Source organism: Macrosteles quadrilineatus, unplaced genomic scaffold (assembly GCF_028750875.1).
Source record: "Macrosteles quadrilineatus isolate MER2022 unplaced genomic scaffold, UCM_ALF_1.0 Scaffold_7__1_contigs__length_78375512, whole genome shotgun sequence".
Classification (NCBI taxonomy): Eukaryota; Metazoa; Arthropoda; class Insecta; order Hemiptera; family Cicadellidae; genus Macrosteles; species Macrosteles quadrilineatus.
In genome coordinates this window covers 46229476-46251161 of record NW_026542600.1, presented here as the reverse complement: position 1 = coordinate 46251161, position 21686 = coordinate 46229476, and the positions used below count along the sequence as shown (strand labels likewise).

Below are 21686 nucleotides of genomic sequence, written 5' to 3'. Positions count from 1 at the left end.
GACGCCTTCACTCAGTTCCTTTGATCACATTGTCCACATCAAATCAAGGGCGCATGCACTTCAGGGGTTTTTCTTCAGGTCTACTAGGAACTTTCTAGATCCTCGGTCACTTGTTTTGCTGTACAAGACCTTGGTCCGTCCAATACTGGAGTATGGCTCTGTGGTATGGTCGCCTCAACAGCTGGGTCATATTGATTTGCTGTCTCGAATCCAAGCTCGCTTCATTCAGGTGTTGGGTATACGGATTGGTTATGCATATACCGATGTACCAATTGAAGAACTTCAGAGGGTCCTTGGTATCCAACCTCTTCACTTAAGACGTAGACTGGCTGATCTTGTGGTGCTGTACAAGCTGGTTAATAGTCTTCTGGATAGCCCCGATCTGCTTTTCAACATTGACCTTATTGTCCCGAGAGGCACTCGCTCCAGAGCAATTTTCCAGCGCAGATTCCATCCCACATCATATGCGTACAACAACGGCAAGATTTTGTTTCATAGTTATAGCTCCTTGCGAGACTCTGTTCACAACCTCCTCGGCGGAGTGTTAGTTAATTATTTAATTTATTACCCTACGTCTGTGCGCCACGGATCGAGCAGAATTAGGTTAGAGCATCATTCCCCAGCTGTTGTATCTGAAATATGTTGTAACATGATAGCGCACAGCAGACAGAAGTGTAAATCGGAGCAGGCGATTGTTGGGGCAAGCTTTGAAGTAATTTTTTCCATTTCATTTTCACCAAAGGAGCTGTGATGTTTCCAAAACGATTATGTGGGAGAGGGGGTCGTTATATCAAGAGAAAGACGCTGACAATTCGTTAAAAAGAGGTTATGAACACTATGTAGATATTCGGGTAATAAAAAATTCCTTAAAATGAGTTTACTTATAAAACTCTAATTTTATTTATATAGAAAGATAAGTTTCCCAGTCCTGTATCAACACTAGTGGACTGTACAACACTGATTCACAGTCTTTTTCCCTGTAATCAAAACTCAAGAACAACTTGATACACACAGAATCTCCGGTTCCCGATCTAGATGATGGCTAGTTTTTTAATTTAATTTACAGTTACATATAAGTACCCGTGATAAATCAAACCCGTTATGTAAGTCACACGGTTATTAATCTCACTCGGTTTCGGATTTGCTTACAAACGTGATCGGAAATTGTTAGGGCCTACTAAGGATTCGTAAACAACATTAATTTATGTAAACATATCGTTGACAGCTAGAAAAAGGAAGTTTTATCCAAACAGCTGTTTGTAATTTCATGTATGCCGTATTCTCTTAACAGATTATTAGTATAAGTATTTCATAAATCACGTATGTAGTAAACATTGAGAAACAAACTTGAAAACAATCGCACATAATTGGGATTTGATCGTCTGTTATTTTTTTTCCAAAATAGTGAAGCCATATTTTAATGTCCAAGGACATTCTCGCCAATCCTGTGAATACAATTAAACCATTGGAATCATGATTGGGACTCTAGTTTTCTTTAGAGTAGGCTGCGTAAAATGCCTTCTGGGCTGTGACAGACAGACATAATTCTATTTCTAAACGTCATGGTATTTTAGGTGAGGTCAATACTTCAGTATGATAAATATTTTTGGGCATCACTCACCTTATTGAAATCAGGAGAACACAGTCGTGGTTAGGCGCTCACAACGTTTACGTGAGAAGACAAAATAACCTTGAAAACGCCGCACGTTTTTATTGGTGCGGCGAAACGTTGGAGTTGAGAACTTTAGTCTGTGATTTTATATTTACAGTAGTTTTATTTTTATTTTTGTATTTTTATCAGTGTGTACGTGTAATGAACTGTGATATGACAAGGACTGTGTTCTCCTGATTTCAATAAGGTGACTGATGCCCAAAAATATTTATCATACTGAAGACAGACATAAATTGAGATAAGACATGTTTCAATGTCTTTAATGTATAAAACGTAAAAATAACCCAAAATATGTATAATTCTGAGCAATGTACAGACAAAACTCTAACTTTATTTATATAGTTATTTATATAGTTATTAGTATTTATTTATATAATTACCTGGGTTTGAATTTTGAATAAAAAAAATCTATGAATCTATAAATCTTCTTTTAGTTTTACAAATAATACTGGGCGGGGGAATAATGTTTTACATTGGTTGTGCACCTCATTTATGGTGGGGGGGGGGGGCTGGTGCTCAACTGGGGAGGGGGTGCGTCATGAGTCTAGGGGGGGATGGGCACCCCTGTGTAACGTGCCATTTAGATGATTCGTTGACTAACATATGTTGCGGCTCTTGTTTACCTTTTTATTGTTTTCTGGCAAAGAATGTCATAGCAACCAATTAACCCATAAGGCCCATGTTGAATTTCCAAATGTTTAAATTCACGTAGGGATAAGTCCTGTGGTCCGATTTGTACCAATTCAGATTTATACCTTCCCATGGTTGGTTACTATGACTGTGCTAAATTTTGTGCAGATTGCTTCTGCGGTTCAGGAGGAGTATTTGTAAAACAAAAGCAGGAGTGTAGTATAAGAGCTTCGCTTCACTCCACTCAATTAATAGGCAAGCATGTTTCTTTAAAACCTTTTCTCTCATCTCAGAAAAGGTTTTTTGTTTTTTTCACCGCAGGGAAAATCTACGCATATGGTTAGAAAAATGTTTTCCTGTCGATCTACAGAATCCCTTTCTCGTAAATTAAAATAGGCTAAAAAATAAACATCAAAAATTAATTTTAAATTTAAAAAAATTAACATGGATCTTAATTAGCATTGGGGTTGCTATGCTGGTGACAAAATAACAACGAAATATAAACAGAAAATCAAAACAAATGGAAAACATTCCAATCACATGTTTTATTTACAGTGTTGGGTGAAAATAGAGGAGTCTGTAGTATACTTCTAGTATACAATAAATGCACACTAATCAACACAACTAACACTTTAAGGTTATGTGAAGAAATATTTAAAGGAATTAGCAAAAAAAAAAATAAATAGTTGCTAGGCAGCGGTGGCAATTAAAAAAGTGTGTTGCAATTCATATGGATATTCTGCTTGTATATTTAATATAGGCTATATTAATGTTTTTAAGTAAATAAGCAAACATCTGATTTTCGGCCCTAGGGTCGTAAGGACCTGCTCGATCCCCTAATGACGACGACAGCTGGCATTTTGACCCTGGACAGCAATGCGTAGCTTTCAGCCTCCAATTAATTTTTGTAAACAGTTAAAACATCGTATTGCGGTGAAACATATTTGTCAATCCTACTCAATTGACTGGGAACACTGCAGTTTCTGATCTAATTAAGGGTATCATTTGAAAGTACTCGTGCTGTAACCAATTAAACAGGGTACCGAATTGAAGGATAGATACAACTAGACTATATGGACGCCAACAACGCGTAGGTACAACTATTCGTAGGCAACTGTCGTAGAACTAGATGTAGGTACAACTAGTCGTAGGAAAAACTAGACGTAGGTACAACTAGACATAGGTACAACTGTTCGCATCCGTACAAGCTAGGTGACACTAATTGTCAGTGGCATACACGTCTAGTTGTACCTCTTAAAAATCTGCAGGTACAACGTGTTGGGTATGCCACCGTCAACTTGTACCTACATCTAGTTGTACCTACGTCTAGTTGTACCTATGACTAGCTGTCCCTAGGTCTATGAGGTACAACTAGAGGTAGGTACAACTTGATGGTGGTACTTGACGACAATTATAGCATGATTGTATGGAGTGATGTTATTGTTTCAACACTAGGCCAGAAGTAATATTTTTTATAACAAACTCAAGCATCACATTTATGACATAAAATGAGGTTACTAACCTGTCGTCAATCAGTCCTCTATTGTCGTGGATGACTATAGTTTCGGGGTTAAAACTCCATTTTCAAATCTTCTCTTCAGTCGTCAAATGTCAAACATATTCTCTTGCATAATTTTGTGGTGGTGGATGTATAAATTCACATTTATGTCTTTCAAAATCGGCTTCAAGCTAAAATGAATCTTCAACCTAATTATTTTCACTAAGGTTTTAGTGAGTTACAGCTTACATTATGCACCATAAAATGCATATCTCGATTATACCTAGTTTTCATATTAAATAATTCCACGATTACGATTATACATATTGGTGCTATGATACAGGGTGTTAAAAAAGGTGGGGACATATTTTTATTTTACCTAGTGACTCCTTGGGTCAAAATAAAGGGAAAATCAAGAATACAGTTTTTCCATAATAGCTTGGTTAACCAGATATCCGCCATTTTTTGCATAAAAATGTTTATCTTTTAATTTTTTCAATTGATCTTTATGGAACTTTGTAACGGGTCAAAAATTACCATTGGGTAATATTTCACACTCATCCTAAATACGTTGATTTGTTTCACGAAAAGGCAGCGACGAACGCTGGACCTTGTGACGTCATATGGAGGGGATGACGTAGTTCTCAACCCCGACGCCAGGGGCGGTAGGAGAGAACCGCTTAAGTAGCGCCCCGAGGCAGTCAGTCGTCCTTCAACCACGAAACCTTTCCTACAAACCAATATCTGGCAATAGCCGATATTAAAATCACAAGACGATACAAACACTGGTAAGTGTTGAGCCACGCGTTAATGCTCTATTTATTTATTTGCCATTACCATTTTATATAATTACTAATTTTAATCGGTCGATACAACGTGGTGTTTATAACACAAATTGAAATAATAAAACGGTTATAATGCTTGGTAACCACCAAAGCTTTGTGTAAGATAGAATCTACACTTACTCGTGTGCGTAGAATCCTGCCTTGAACATGCGTAATCGATGAAATACGAAATATAACTTCAAATAATTATATTAAATGGTACTGGAAATGGTACTTGAAGGATGACTGACTGCCCCGGGGCGCTACTTGAGCGGTTCTCTCCTACCGCCTCTGGCGTCGGGGTTGAGAACTATGTCATCCCCTCCATATGACGTCATTAGGTCCAGCGTTCGTCGCTGCCTTTTCGTGAAACAAATCAACGTATTTAGGATGAGTTGATTATTTTGGATATTACCCCACGGTAGTTTTTGACCCGTTACAAAGTTTCATAAAGATCAATTGAAAAAAGTTAGAAAAAGAAAACATTTTGATTCGACCTAAAATTTCAAAATGGCGGCCATTTAAAATTTGTAAACCTAAATTACTCAAGAATGACTGATTTTATGAAAAAATTTTAAGAACACTTTTATTTATCATTTTTATTTATCTATGAAACAATACCAAGTTCAAAAATATTGAATAAAAAATAGCTGAAATATTACGATTTTTAGTTGTAAAATGGGGGCAAACCAGCTTCTGCCTAGCTTATTCTACCCCATTTTACAACTAAAAATCTTAATATTTCAGCTATTTATTTATCAATCTTTTTAAACTTGGTATCGTTTGATGATTAAAAATGCTAAATAAAAATGTTGTTGACATTTTTTCATAAAATCAGCCATTTTTGAGTAATTTTAGGTTTACAAACTTTAAATGGCTGCCATTTTGAAATTTTGGGTTTAATCAAAATAATTTTTTTTCCTCACACGAGTCTCTTCTACCTTAACATACATAACAAGTTTCATAAAGATCGGTTGAAAATATTATAAGATAAAAATGTTTATGTAAAAAATACAAAATGGCGGATATCTGATTAACGAAGCGACTTTGGAAAGAATTTTATTCTTGATTTTCTCTTTATTTTGACCTAAGGAACCACTTGGTAAAATATGTCCCCACCTTTTTTTAACACCCTGTATAGATATTATAAAGAGTGTCTTCCAACCCTACTCAATATACAGGGTGTCTCCAAATTGTCTGGACATATTTTGTAGACTTGTTCCTTGGGCTAAGACAAACATAAAATGCCTATGAGTATGGGTCTAAAATGCCTAGATTTCTAATTGTCGGCCTATTTGTGTTTTTTAAGAATTATTTTATATCTTGGGCATTTTTCAAGATAGAAATTTCAAAATTGGTATAAATGTATATTTTAGTAGGTAAAAAGAGCTCACAAAGTTTTGTTACAATATCTCAAGCCGTTTCAATATGGCAGCAATTTAAATTCTTTAATGCCAAAATTTCATGAAAACCGATAATATTAAGACAATTGTTTTTCAGATAAAAAAAGATAGAGAATTTAGTTCCAAACCAAATTAGACCTTGTTTGTTAAAATCGGATATTGTAAAAAAATACATTCTATCCAATACAGATAAGTTTTATTATTTTCCCCTTTAAATGATTAGGTAGTGGGAGATCCACTAAACCGTAACACTCAGCATGGACCTCAGAATCATTTGGCTCACTTGGAAAAGCTTGAGAAATACTGCAGAGCTGCAGAAAAGGAGGGAGCAAAACTAGTTTTTGGAGGGAAGCGTTGTGATCGACCAGGCTACTTCTTTCAGCCTACCATCTTTAGTGATGTTGAAGATCATATGTTTATTGCCAATGAGGAAGCCTTTGGCCCTATTATGGCTGTTTCTAAGTTTTCAAGCAGGTAGAAATTCAGCTTACTTTTTACCTTATGCTGCTTATGTTATATGTTATTCGCCTTTGTCTTTTCATGTCTTTAATTTATCCTTCAAAATTGTGAAAGACAATGTATAAACTTTTATGACATTAAATTACATTGTAATGATGATAGATCTAATTCATTGGTGGACATAAATAAGACAAAAAACATTTAATATTTATCCATTATATATCTACTTATTTATAATTCAGTTTTAAAAATCGTTGTACAACTAAATCTAGAGTTCCACTGAAACTGGAAAGTGAGTTTTTGACATGATTTATGGTAAACAAAATTTTAAACATGTTTTACATAAGAAATACATTGGAAACGGGGGTTTTCACATTTTTTATTTTGATACAAATTTTGGCTGCCTTTTTGAGTATTTAAAAAAAATGCACGGTATCAAATTGTAGGAAATTGTCTTCTCTTTTAGAATATCACCTTCCACTTTGGTCGATCTCCTCACCATTAAAAAGTTATTTGCAAAAAAGCTATGCAACCTCCGAATTTATAGTAGTGAGAAAATAGGTACTGAGTTACTGAGTGATATTTTTGTTAACATTTGGACAGCTAAATCTAGACTTCTACTGGGCCGATTTTGTCAATTAATGGGTCACTGGACAGCTTAACTCATGTAGATTTGCTAATAATTATAAATGTGTGACTTAATTAAATATTTGTGGTGAAGAAGTAAAAATAAAATAAATACATTAAAAACTGCTTTTCCAAGTTTTTGTTTTCAAGTTTCAATTCGTAGCCAACTTTTGGCAGCCTTTTAAGTATTTTCAAGAAATACATAGTATTAATTTGTAGGAAAGTTTATTTTCTTTCAAAATATCACATCCACTTTGGTCGACTTTCTGACAATTTAAAAGCTATCGGCAAATAAACTAAGCGATTCCAAATTTACAGTTGTTAGAAAATACTGAATTAGAGATATTTTTGTTAAACTTTGTACAACCAAATCTAGACTTCTACTGGATTGATTTCGTTAACTAATGGGTCTCTAGAAAGCTAATTCGTGTACATTGGCAAATAATTATGAAAGTTCGTTTTTTTTATGAATTTTGTTGAAAAATAAAACATGTTTTCCATAAGAAATCAATTGAAAACTTAGTTTTTTAAATTTTATTTTAGGCAACTTATGGCTGCCTTTTTTGTTTTTTTTTTCAAGAAATGCATAGTAGCCTACTAATTTGTAAGAAATAAATAAATGATATTCTCTTATAGAATATACCCTTCCACTTTGCTCGATTTCCACAACATTTAAAAGTTATTTGCAAAATAGCTAATCACCCTCCGAATTTATAGTGGGGAGGAAATACTGAGTTAGAGATATTTTTTTAAACTTTGTACAACTAAATTTACAGTTCTACTGGATCAATTTTGTCAATAAATGTGTTGTTAAATAAAAAGCCTAATTTGTGTAGATTTGCAAATAATTAATTATGAAAGTTTTATTTTATTAAACATTTGTAGTGAAAGAGGAAAATACCCTCGCCGCAGCAAACCTGCAGACTAAGCGAATTTCCACTTGTCTGATTACATTTTTACTAAAATATTTCCATAAATAAGACATATTTATTCCCAATTTAAATAGCATTAGATTTAATGAGTGCTTAGGTTTGCTGCAAGGGGGAAGGTAAAAAGTGTTTTTTGACCAAACGTCAATAGTATAGTATGAAATAAATAAATTTGCCAATAGAAAATACTAATTATAAATGTTTTTGTTATGCTTTGTAGAACTGAATCTACAGTTCTACTTGACAGATTTGATTAAATAATAGGTCAATGGAAAGCTTAATTCATGTAGATTTGTAAATAATTATGAATGTTTGATTTTTTAAAAGATTTATGGCAGTAACCGGTAAGTTTGCCGATATGCATAATCCAATCATATGAAACTTGTGTTGATAATTTAACAGCTGATTGTTGTATTGTTATATCATAATTTTTTCTTTGTTTGCATGTTGTTGTTCACAATTTGCATTTGTGGTTAAAGTGTGTTCCTTATAATATGTGTGTGTTTCTAAAGTTATGTGCTTAATCTGTACCATTAATATAAGTGAGTAAAGTGAGTAAAGTGGTGTATGGATTTCATAACTGTTATTTTCCTAGAGACTAATTATATCCAAGTGACAATATTCTTAAGCAAGTAAACATTATTTTCTTAAAGTAGTATTAGACTACAAAATATCCTTTTCAAGAAGTATTGGACTACAAAGCTTAGAAGTTATTCATAACACCTAACATTCTGAATAACTGAAGCAATATGACCCAAACCCTATTTGGACTAAATTTCACCACATATCTATTGTATACCTGGTTTTAAAAGACCAAACAGCTTGAGGATTAAGTAAGTGATTTAATTTGAAGATTAAAATGATGAATTGTAGAATAAAGAGGATTACTATCATAATAAGCCACTTCACCTAACAACAACGACGAATCACTCCACACATCAAAATCTTATAAAAAAGATCAACAAAGGCAAATTACCTTTTAAAATGTGTTGTCGTTTTTTTTATGAATTTTGTTGAAAAATAAAACATGTTTTCCATAAGAAATCAATTGAAAACTTAGTTTTTCAACATCCAATTCAAGATAGAAATTTTCATAAAATCAGTTAAAAATTTCCAACTTTTTTACCCGTCATATGTCCCTACATTTGGACATTTACCTTATTATTATAAGGTAAATAATACCCTTACAACTGGAGTATATCCTTGTCAACTGGAGTTTAACAGTTGACTATTTAGATTGTTGTTAATAGTCTTGGATACAGTGGCGGATCTAGAGGGGGGGGGAAGGGGGCAACCGCCCCCCCCCCTGGAGCATACATATACATATGTTTTTAACTGCATGTAATACAGTAGTGCATACACATTGCGTAATTTGTCATAGGAGTATGGTGACATATGTAGCTTTATGGAGTTGGTAATTTGTTATAGCGTGTGCTTGCTAGCAGGGGCTATTTTAAGGGGGCCGGGGCACATCGACGAGTAAAGTGGTTCCACTGCCGTGTGGCTGTAACGTCACCGCACGGACTCCACAGGTCAAGCTAGTGTGCGGCCCATATACATACTGCTAGTTAACACGCTTCCCTACATTTACACAATTCAATTGTCCGTATGAAACTTATATCGTTGTAATCTGCATAAACTACAGAGTCTGATGGTCAAAAATTATTTTAGTTATGATCAACAATAATTTGTTTAAGCGAAAAAATGCTAAGTATTACAAACTTGTGAACTTCAAAAAGTCACTAAGGGAAAATTTATTTTTTATTTTTAGATAGGAACAAACTTTGAGCGAGAAAATTTTTTATTCATAGTTCTATTTCCATAACTAGTCTGAAAAATCTCAATAAACCCATCAGGTTGTTTATTATTCATCACGAAGTCGCGAGTGACACTACTTCACATTCCATCGTTCCATCGCTCATGCCCACACCATGTTGTTTGTAGCATGATATTCAAAAAATGTTAGTCTATTATATTAAAGGCTAAGAATACATTATTTTTGATATTATTGTAAAAAATTATTATCTTAAAAATTGAGTAGAGTATAGGGTATAGGCTTGAAATATTACTTACCTTTTTTTTGGTATAGGCCTACTGCCTACTCCTTGTTATGCTCTCTAAATACACTTAATTGAGTCTCTGCTTCTAGGAATGTGTAATGGTTTTATTTTAGTAAAATAAATAATTTATTGGTTCAAAATAGTAAATGGAATTTTTAATACGCTAGTTTGTGTACTAGTTATACTGTACCTAAAATATTTTGAGGTAAGCGGGAAAAATTGCCCGCCAGTGATCATTTGTAACAATTGTCTTTTGAGACAATTTTTCAATTAACTGTTGGAAGTGTGTAAAAATGCTAACTTAATTAATGTGGAAGAACTGATTGACTATAGTTTTCTCGCTGAAAGTTTGTTCCAAACCCAAAAATAAAAATATTCCTCGCTTAGTGATGTAACGTTTAAAAAAGAGACCCACCTTATTCATATTTTGTTGACCTTTTTCAGAATTATAGAAATATTAAACAAGGAGAGAGGATTATTTTTATTTATTTATTGGAATTCTTAAAATCTTCAAAACCCCCTTTTCAGGGATGATGCAGTGCCGACAAAGTTTTTACCACAATCACAATCAGAGTACAAATCAGATACCAAACCCTGAAATATACGTGATAATAATAATCAAATGTATTAATGTAATGACATTAATAAAGTAAAATATTTGATTTCTTTCTCAGGCTAGTAGAAGGCAATGAAATCAGGTTCCAAGAACCAATGTTGTTGATCGATCATGATTGAGTCAGAACAAAAAATTATTAAATTGTTTTGTTAGATAGTTAATATGAAATCTATGGCAAATAGAAATATGATTTATACTGATTTTTAATGGTTTTTGAGATAGAAAAATGCTTTCACCGACCTTCGTTGATATTGTGGAGGTGTAGATCGGCGGCGTCTGGCTGGGGTACCCCATCTTCATTGCTGTTGGTCGGCCATGATGGCGTCTCTATCCTGTCCAGTATTGTACACTTGCACTGTCACTTATTAAAAGTTTAAAGAACACAAACTAAAAAGTATCTCTCACAAAATAATCAGTAAAATAAAGATTCCTTTCGATAAAATCTTTGCTAGGGCAAATAAAAGTTACTAGTTTAGAGTTTATAATTATTGTGGTAAGCGTAATGCTGGATGATGTAATCGTAATGATGAACGGCAGTGGACTGTGTCTGAGCTGCGGTGGGTCTGTGTGTGTGGTGGAGAGAGTACAAAGGTCAAGAAAGAATTGGTTCCTAACACCCAGTGCCAGTTCATCGACCTTATTCGCCATTGGCGATCAAAACACAATCGACGTTAACCCTCAGTTTTAAGTGTTTTGGGAACCAGGGTTGCTCCCGTGACACCCTGTACCGCTTCATCAACTTTATTCGCCGACAGCGATCGGGACACAATCACTTGATGTAAATTGTCAACTCTCACCTTCTGTCGTTTTGGCAACTAGGGCGCTCCCTTACAACCCAGTACCAGTTGATCAACTTTGTTAGGAGTTAGGAATCAAGGTACAATCGCTTGAAGTCAACTCTCACCTTCTGTCGTTTTGGCAACTAGGGTGCTCCCTTACAACCCAGTACCAGTTGATCAACTTTGTTAGGAGTTAGGAATCAAGGTACAATCGCTTGAAGTCAACTCTCACCTTCTATTGTTTTGGCAACTAGGGTGCTCCCTTACAACCCAGTACCAGTTGATCAACTTTGTTAGGAGTTAGGAATCAAGGTACAATCGCTTGAAGTCAACTCTCACCTTCAGTCGTTTTGGCAACTAGGGCGCTCCCTTACAACCTAGTACCAATTGATCGACTTTGTTAGAAGTTAGTGATCACAGTACAATCGCTCGACGTTGACTTTCAATTTTGTTTGTTTTGAGGAACCAGGGTTGCTCCCCTGACACCCAGAAGGTAGGAGTTGGTGATGATGAGCCTTACAGAATAAACCTTTGAGCTTCGAGTCTGGATGGAGTTCTGAGCCTTCTCCTACAAACAAAAACTCTCGCGACCGTGTTTAGGTAAAAACAAATTTCAATTGACCCTTGGAAATTTGGGAACCCTTGCGGACTGAACTATTTAGAGCAACACAGTCTCAGTGACTTTTCATTATTCTAGCTCCTCTACGTTTGTTGCTTAACTATAAAACCAATTGACTTGTCTCAAACTAAAAACTGTTTAGATATTTAAATTCTCCAATTAGTGCAGAATAAAACGATGTAAGATTCATATTAAAAATATAATCGTACAAAGGTAGGGAAGCGTGTAAAATAGCAAGATTTTTGCTGGCCGCGTAATGGCAATCGGCTCGACTGTCCTCGCAGTGACGTCACAGGGAGGGGGGAACGGGACCATGTCGGCAATTGCTACAGCAAAGACGTGAGCCAGCCCCTGTATTCTATAGCCCCAGCAGCTAGCTTACTTTGAAGTGTAGGTAGGCCATCAAACAATATTTTGTCCCCTGGAAGACTTTGTCAAGAGTAGAAAAAGTTGTAAAGAGTTAACCACTTTCTCTACACTTATTAAAGTCCCTCAGGGGGCGAAATATTGTGTTTATAGTGTCTCTTCTCTATGTTCTATGGCCTACCTACACTTCTTCAAGGTAAGCTAGCTACTATCCTCCTTACTAAAATAATTCAAAATCCTGACTTAGACCCTTTCCTTGAACAAAACTAACCTTGAAGTAAAATATGTTAAAATTTGTTAACAAATTAAAAATATTGCCTTTATGCATTGTACAAATGAATATAAATTTATTTTCTGTTTCAAACTTTCTAAAAAATAATGCTACTTTTCCAAAAAATATTTTGTAGACTCTAGTTTTAACTGTAGGATTTAATAATAAATCTTTATTTCAAAGTTAGTTATGTTATAAGGTATTTAACAGAGGTGATCATAGTTTATTTTATTTTTTTTTCACAGTGATATGGATTCCTTAATTAAGAGATTGAACAGCATAGAGTATGGCCTGGCATCAGGCATATTTACAAGGGACATCAATCGTGCTTTAAACTTTGCTGAGAGGATTGAGGCTGGATCAGTCTTCATCAACACTTACAACAAGACTGATGTGGCTGCTCCCTTTGGTGGCTTCAAACAATCTGGCTTCGGGAAAGATCTTGGTATGTAACATACAACTTTCTTGGAGGAAAAGGAATCAATTTTTAAAAATCTTCTGTCTATTAAAGGTTATTTTAAAACACACCTGTTAAAAATAGAGAGTATTTGATAAAAATTAAACAAACGATATTACAAATTTTATGATTTAAAAAAATGTCATCTTCTGAGTGTGTCTCATGTCGTCAATTTACAATTAACATGGGTTTTCAAGATGTCAGCTACTCCAAAGGGAAATGTTTTTGGTCTTTCTACGACAGATCTAAACCATCTCAAAATATTATGCAGAAGTCTACAGTTGCTCGCTAATTATTCAAGAAATCCCAGGTTGTTAAAAATACGTTCTAAATACGATCATATAGCTCTGTACTAATTTTATTTTTAAATTTAAGCTATATTGCAAAAAAGGGCTAAAAATCATTTTAAGTTTTGTAATTTTACTAAATGTAATAGGAGTGAGTTTTTACTTAGAACCTGCAGAGCTACCTGGTTGGTATGCCTGCTTTTGTCCACTCCAACCAAGGTTCTGTTTTCATGTCAAAAGAACTGAGTGATTTCTTACACTCAAAAGGAATCTCCACTAGCCGATCTTCACTTTATAACCCTCCAGGTCTCAAGCTGAGCGATGTCTTCTATTTTGCAATATATTTAGAAATATAGTTTGATAGTTTGTTACAGTTTTAATTTGGTTGTTACTAAAATGTATTCTAGTTTTGAATGGTGAAAAGTTTATGTTCAATTTTTTACAATACTTCTGACATATGTTTCCTTTTGTTTAGGAGAGGAAGCCTTGAATGAGTACACAAAAGTCAAGTGTATTACCGTGGAGTACTAGTAGTACCGGCTGAAAAAATTACTATAATGAAATCTCAACATTGCAACTTATGAGGACTTAAATATTTTTAGATATGTTTTCTAAGCTAATGTATTAAACTACATGTGGAACATTGCTGCAACGAATAACCTTTGAGGTTGAAGTCAAAGGATAAAATATCAAATAGTCTTGGATACAGTGGCGGATCTAGAGGGGGGGGGGAAGGGGGCAACCGCCCCCCCCTTGGAGCATACATATACATATGTTTTTAACTGCATGTAATACAGTAGTGCATACACATTGCGTAAAATAATTTGTCACACTAACTTTGGACAAAGAAATGGTATAAAACTGCTATTTTGGAGACTTAGTTTACACATATTTTTCGGGTCCGTCACTGCTTGGAGATAAATGTAACAGAAGAGCCACATACAGCTGGTTAGTACAAACACAAACGCAGTGATCAGAAATTTTATGGTTTATCCATGCAATTCGGACAGAGTAGGTATAACAATTGCCTTGATTACTGGTTTGATTCTGAGAAATGCTTCTGGGCTTACTTTCCTTTCTTTTGTTATTTAGATATTAATTAATGATGCTTTTTAGTAACAGATACCAGTTTCAAAATCTAGTTTTAATAGAGTCTAGTTTTGACCTTCCCTTACAAAAAACATAAATTATGCAAATGGCATTAGAAAAAATAGTAAAAAAAGTAGTTAATAAGTAGGCCTAGCTGTATGAAATTACTTAAAACTATGATTTTCAGAAGATCTGAATAAAATGCACTTTAGTTGACCCTCAATTCTTAACACTCTAAAACAATGTATTAATTCTGTATTTATATTTAGATTGTTGTTAAGCTTCATTACATTGATAAATATTGATTTAATAATAGATCTTTGGCAATGTTTATTAATATTATTTACTGATAAAAACAAAGTGCCTTTAACACATTCGCTGCGTCCCATCAATGGCAGGCGTAGCCCTGGTGTATCGAACGAGCCCGATTGCCGGGCAATTGGCTTTCAAATATTTCGGTCTGTCGAATAGCAAATAATGTGCGCTTATATGCTGCGTTACGACTAGAGTCACTAGTTTGCTGAAACACTCACATATAGCAGCCCTGCCAGGTTCCACTGTATTGCCAATTGGAGGGAGAAAAACGGGACAGGTTGATTTCTAAGCTTACAGGGATTTTACAGGGGAATTCACTACCAACCTACACCACAATTATAGACTGGTATTAGAAACACAATACTAATGCTTACTAGCCTACCACGGTTAGATCCTGAGCCATACTAACTGGGCAAACAATACATCGTGCGCTGTATCTCCGGAGACGCTGGATGTTTTTTTAGTTTTCAACAATGCGCCTACGGAATTTATGTGTCGTTCCACGATCTCGTAATTAGTTGTGACGTTCTGCTATCCCAGTGACTAACGCAATAACGGTCAACAGATGTTATGTATATATTGAAGTTTATTGTAGAAATTTTCAATATAGATTGCTCATCCACATGAAAAGGTTTGTAAGGTAAATTAATAATGATGTCTACCGAAAACAAATTGACTTTACAACTTAATTAATCGTAGCAAAACTAAAAATATTTGTAGGCTTCTAAATTTTATTTTTTTAGCCTCTTGAACAAATGAAACACCTCGAGCAATGCTCCATCCCCTGGTAGTGGTACTTTAAATACACTAAGCTTAGCTGCAAACTAAGTAATTAAATTCAAATTTGATTATTTATAAAATAAATGTTTTGGAAAGAAACATAATAATTGTAATAATGTTTTAAGCTTTATGAATGTACTATGATCTAGTGTAGTTATTCATTTTATTTTATTGTTAATAAAAGGATCAGGGTAAAATAGGTGTACGTACAATGCAGTTTCCTGCTTGCAATATTGAGCGGAGCTAGCATATTAATCCAATACTTTTCTAAAGGCAATGCTACATCTGTTTCTCGTAAATGGCATGTATACTTGCAGTATACAATGTCAATGGTGTATTTGGTTCACATTAATGGAGTAATGTCTATTAACAATACCCGAAGTCAATTATAAGACTGGTTTACGTAAATAAATTGTCTACTTTCAGAAACCAAAGTCTAAGTTTCATCTGGTTCTTATAAATTACATGTCTACTTGCCGTATCCAATTTCAATGATATATTTGGTTTGCATAGATAGAATGTCTATTTTCACTTTTCAGTATCCAAAGCCAATGGTAGGTTGGTTACTATGACTGTGCTAAATTTTGTGCAGATCGCTTCAGCTGTTCAGGAGGAGTATTTGTAAACAAAAGCAGAAGTGTAGTATAAGAGCTTCGCTCCGCTCAATAATATATTATCAGTTACTTTAAATGTTTAAATCTATTATAATTTTTAACAGTTGTTATTGTATTTTTGTTACTTAAGTGTAAAATAATTCTTTTAAGTGAGATGCATTAATTTATGATTCATAGTCGTGTGTTTTATTAGCATTATATTATATACAGGGTGATTAAAAAAGAGTAGGCAGCACAATTTTAAAAATCTGTGTTTGATCAAAGAACCACCAATTCTTACACATGATAATAAAGAGTTACAAAAAGTTTTTATCACATAAACAAGCTCGCAAATGTTCAATATGTCTGCTTCCTGACTCATAATAACCCGATCTCAACTCCATCCACATTCTCAGTAGAAAGAGACAAATCGTTTATCTCAAAGGTTGTTTTTGGTGAAGAAGCCACTTTTCATACTTCTGAGAAAGTCTCACCTAAGGTGAACATTTTCTGTACCATTTCAGCCATTAAAGTTTTGTGATTTTGGAGAATTTGCTGTTTTGTAATAGAAACGTTCTATATTCTCTTTAGAATAATGTAAAAACATCTGGTTCTGTTATGTTTTATTTAATAATTAATTACAGCTTTTTAAAATGTGTGATATTGATTTTATCACTCTGTATTGAATATGGCTTTATTTATTGTGTTTTATTTAATGTTTGTGTTTTTGTTTCCTCTTTAAAGTACTTATACTGTATCACTGTATCAGGGTACCCACAATCACTGTGAAAAAATTTGAAAACGAGCTGTGAATTTTGCAACTGAAAAAACCTGGATTGAACTGTGGAATTTGGAGTTTAGTTCTTGAATAAAGATGGGCCAATTCTGATTCTGATTGATTGATTGATTGTAAGAGGGTGGACTCATGGTCCAAGCACGTCAACCGAAGCTTATTGTGCATCCTGCTTGCCACTAACTGGGTAAGCCTATGTCCCTAACTAGGTGCAGGAGCTTTTGCCCAATGTTAGCGTCTGGTTCCTCACCTGGCTGCTTTAGACCAAACAGAGCCCTTCTCCTAGCCCGTAGTCCGATTACTTTTGATACTGGTGAAATTATCGATCGTAAATATTTTGTGACTTTGTATTCAATACTAGAACTGTCCCATGCGATCAACGATCAAGGCAACAGCATAGGCAACTCTCGTGATCACGGCAATAAAGATCATCTCCTGCTATCATGGTTATATGGTGATCTTTGATCGTGTAAACTCTGCATACAGCATCCGTGTTCAATTTAATGTACTTGAATTCCTGTCAACGAATAACAAAATTCTTCAAACAAAACTTTTTGAATTTTTAGATCTTCAAAATTTTATCTTTTAATATTTAGATAAATTTTGAAATAATTTATAATTATTGCTATAATGAAGAAAACCATTGAATTAATCTTTCAAAATTTTTCTGTGAATAATTAAATAATCCTTCCTAGTAATTTTAAACTGGTTTGTTTTTTATTCAGTATCTTAACGTCTGGAATCCGAACCACATGGAATCGGGCTGACGGTTGTTGACTGTATGAGGCAACATCACTGCCATCTCACCTATTAATAATGCCTTATTTGCTTATCAAAAGACTTTTTTATGGTGTGATGCCACCTTAAATCTGCTTGTACCTGGCCCAAGCCATCAACGTAAAAAATAAGCAAATATGACTCTGAAAACCCTTGATTCAACTTACAAGTTAGAGTGGGGACCCTGAGTATGAACTTTATTGTTAGTTTCCTCTTGTTAGGGTTTAACTCTAATTTTTGTACTGTGGTATATACACAAGATTTGGTAAATTTCTAGATTACGGCCACATGAGATTTTTAAGTAAATTTGACTAAAATGCTTAAATAAGACCTAAATTGTATATTGCAACTAAAATAAATATTGGGATATCATTTTTAACCCACCCTAACCCCTTACCATCTAGGGGACTGGTGGGGATTGGGGTTTTTGGGTGGGGGAAATCCTGATCTGAGGGAAATTATTTTAAGGGGAAAAAGGCCTAAAATACATGGTGCACTCAACTAAAAAAAAACTGGTCCTCATCTGTTAAAACATAATCTAACGTAACCTAACAAACTTCTAACTCTTAGCAAATTCCTTTTGATGCCAGAAGAGGCATGTTTGGATGGGAGGTCGTCGTTTATGTTAATTCGTGACTGTATTAAGTCCTTTGAAGGTAGGTAGATTAGGAAGGTAAAGTTTAGGTTACAAAAGAACCAAAACTTTACCTTCCTAATCTAATCTACCTTCAAAGGACTTAATACAGTCCCGAATCAACATAAAGAACGGCCTCCCATCCTAACATGCATAAATAAGGACTAAATGTAAGTGCTCGGTCATGAATGGTTTTGCAAGGGATTTTTGTATTATAACAAATAAAAGTGTTTTTGTCATGAAAATTTCAATGATACATATGACTTTCCTTGTTATGCACTTAAAAAATCTAAGGTATGTGTTTTTTCCAATTTTTATTTTTAATAACAACCTCCAACCAATAGCCATTCTATCAAAATTTAATTTTTACAATGAGGTTTTTTCCTTTAAACCTATGCATTCCATAAACTGTGATTTTATTTTATATATTTATGGAAATACTTGAATCCCAAATGTTAAATTTGATGTGGTATTGATTTAGTCGAAGTTGATAGTACATTATTTGTTCATAAGTAATTTTGTTTACTTGGGATCAAATGGCTTTTATTTTTAGGAAATGTTTTGAAATGAAGTTAATCTGTCATTTTAGACTTTGTTTATGAACCCACACTTGGCACACAAATACATAATTATAATTAGGATTTTAATAGCTACCCTTATCCAGGTCACAAATTAAATGATATCATTAATAGTGGTTTAACATAGTTCTAAATATTTTGAATAACACAATCTCACCTAATTGTAACACACATGATAAATTAGTTATATTTTTTATAAACATATTGGTACAATGTATGGTTGCTCAAATTGTATTGTGTTGTTTATCACAACTAGTCATTTTAAATCTGTATCTGTTATGTGTGTTTAGTAGGACTTCTTTTATGTGTGTTAGGGAATCTTTTACCTAATGTACTTACTAATTGACAGCAAGTATATTAATTATAAAAGCCTTACTACAGATAGATGTTTTGTTTTATTTTGTTTTTATACTAGTATAATTAACTTATGTTCAACAATAACTCATCGTGATATTATTCTAAACACCTGTCTGTTTTACTTTGTTACCCAATTCTTTTAATACTATACTTAAAGTTGTACCTCCTCTTTGTTTATTTCATGTTTAGTTCAAAACTTCATAAGTACAAACGGTATCTGTGCCTTTCGCTTGTATTACATTTGAAGTTCATAAAATGTCCATGGTAACATGGTAAAGATATTTAGCAATATCTTTGGTGATTTTTTATTAATAGAGCATCTTTGATGGAAAAACTTGAAATTTTGTCACGACCATCACGGACATAAAACTGAATATTAAAAACAGTTAATATTGTTTTAATAACTATGTTTTGTGCTATAAATTAATTTACTTTTAGGGCCATTATACAATAAACAGCTCACTAAGCTTTTGGTATATTTGGTCTTTCTAGAAAAAATAAAAAAAACTAAAAAAAAGCCAATAAAATCTTTTTAAGTTCGTATAACTCTGAAAAAACTTTAATAAATAACTTTAACTTTTTCTGAAATAACCTGAGACCCGAAAAATTGTTATATTTTTATAGAGGTGTGCTTCTTTTGTGTATAAAGCATTGAAATATGATATTTTAATTTTTGAAATTTATATGATAGAAATCATAAACGTGATGGTCAGGGACCAGCGGTACGTACGGTCGTGAATTGTCTGGAATAATCTGAATCTTTCTAAACAATCCTTCAATTATACTGTTAGTTATAATAAAAATATGTGTTCCCTGTTCAATTTACAATGATATTTAAGTTATTGTCACGACCAAACACAGTATAATCCATAAGGCTGGATTGGTCGTGAAAAAAAAAACCTGCGATGGTCGTGAAACTTTGGTCGTGACATTACGTGTTATTTGGCTCTGTTCTGGCGGTAGCCCTGCACCTCATGTTCGAGGATACAAAGTGGACTTCTAGGTTAATCTAGCAATTGAAATATCTTATAAACAAAAATTAACACCATGTCTACTTCATCAAATGACTACGATGAATGGTAATATGACTATGATTTGGTTGTCACGGACACACCAAAGTTACAAAAAACACAAACTTGCCTTTATTAATCTTGTAATTCCTCCTTTCAACTCGAAACTACCGGCACTACAATCCTGACGTACACCCCAAACTAGTCTCTAAAACCAACTGACTCCATCGACGCCAGGCTTGCCACTGTCGTGCTCCAAAGTTGCAAATTTTTCCCTAATGGTCGTGACGTCAAATCAAGGGACAGACCTATTTAGTCATGGTAGTCAGTTTACAATGAAAACAAAATTATCATATGCTCCTTTTTCGTAAGTTTAATAACTATTGATGTAATAAAAATATGACATGATATATTTCGTTCGGCATGAATAATTATTCTAAAAACAGCATGAAAGTTGCAAAATGTACCCTAGGGACACGTGACGGTCATGAGTTTCAAGACTTTAAAAATACAAAAAAAAAAAAAAAAATACCTAGAACCTATTTAAAGCCAAATAATTGTGTGTAACATGTTGCCCCCGTCCCAAAAAATATTAAAACATAAAAATAACATATATATAAACTACATATTCAGTATCTACGAAGTAAAAGGCCAGGGACATAAAAACGTGTTTCAAAATTTTTACTCTTATGTGTAAAGGCAATCACGCAATGCATATGAGGTGAAATTATCATACAGTTAAGTCCCACTATTCCTAACCCCGCTATTTTGAAAATCTGGAAAAATCTGCCAATTCTGAACTTAAGTTCAACAACTTTTATAATTTTTAAATGTTAGTAAGAATCTAATCTGAAGTAATTATGGAAACAACATCATCTTCCTTGGTTGCAATGACATCATCATCGTTTCTGCGGTCAGAGCAAAACCGTGTACATCATCTGCTTATTCCAAAATCCAAACTTCCACTAATCCAAACAGGGTTTGGTCCCAGATAGTTGGGACTAAAGAGACACTACTGCACTGCAAAAGTCAGTGGAAATTTGTACAGTTAATCTTTCACTTTTAATGGATTTAATTTAACAAAATAAGAAGTCTTCTGATCATGAAAAGTACTATACCTAGGAAACTAATACATTTTTTAAAAAATCCTTTAAACTACAGTTAGTGCACATTCCAGAATGAAATTTCAAGTTTTTATTTTTATTTAAAATATTACGAATGAATATGCGCACCACAAGTAAATTACATGTAGTGGGGCTGAGT

General features: G+C 33.8%; 1 protein-coding gene across 2 annotated transcripts in view; it reads left to right on the top strand.

Moving 5' to 3' along the window:
- LOC128997902 (cytosolic 10-formyltetrahydrofolate dehydrogenase-like) overlaps positions 1 to 16820 on the top strand; it is a 70057-nt gene extending 53237 nt beyond the window's left edge. For both annotated transcript variants that reach the window (XM_054423708.1, XM_054423709.1), the window contains exons 13-15: positions 6251 to 6501; positions 12999 to 13198; positions 13973 to 16820. In XM_054423708.1, coding sequence (XP_054279683.1) covers positions 6251 to 6501; positions 12999 to 13198; positions 13973 to 14028 — 507 coding nt within the window. In that variant the 3' untranslated portion in view covers positions 14029 to 16820. The remainder of the gene's footprint in view (positions 1 to 6250; positions 6502 to 12998; positions 13199 to 13972) is intronic.
- The last annotated feature ends 4866 nt before the right edge of the window (positions 16821 to 21686 follow it).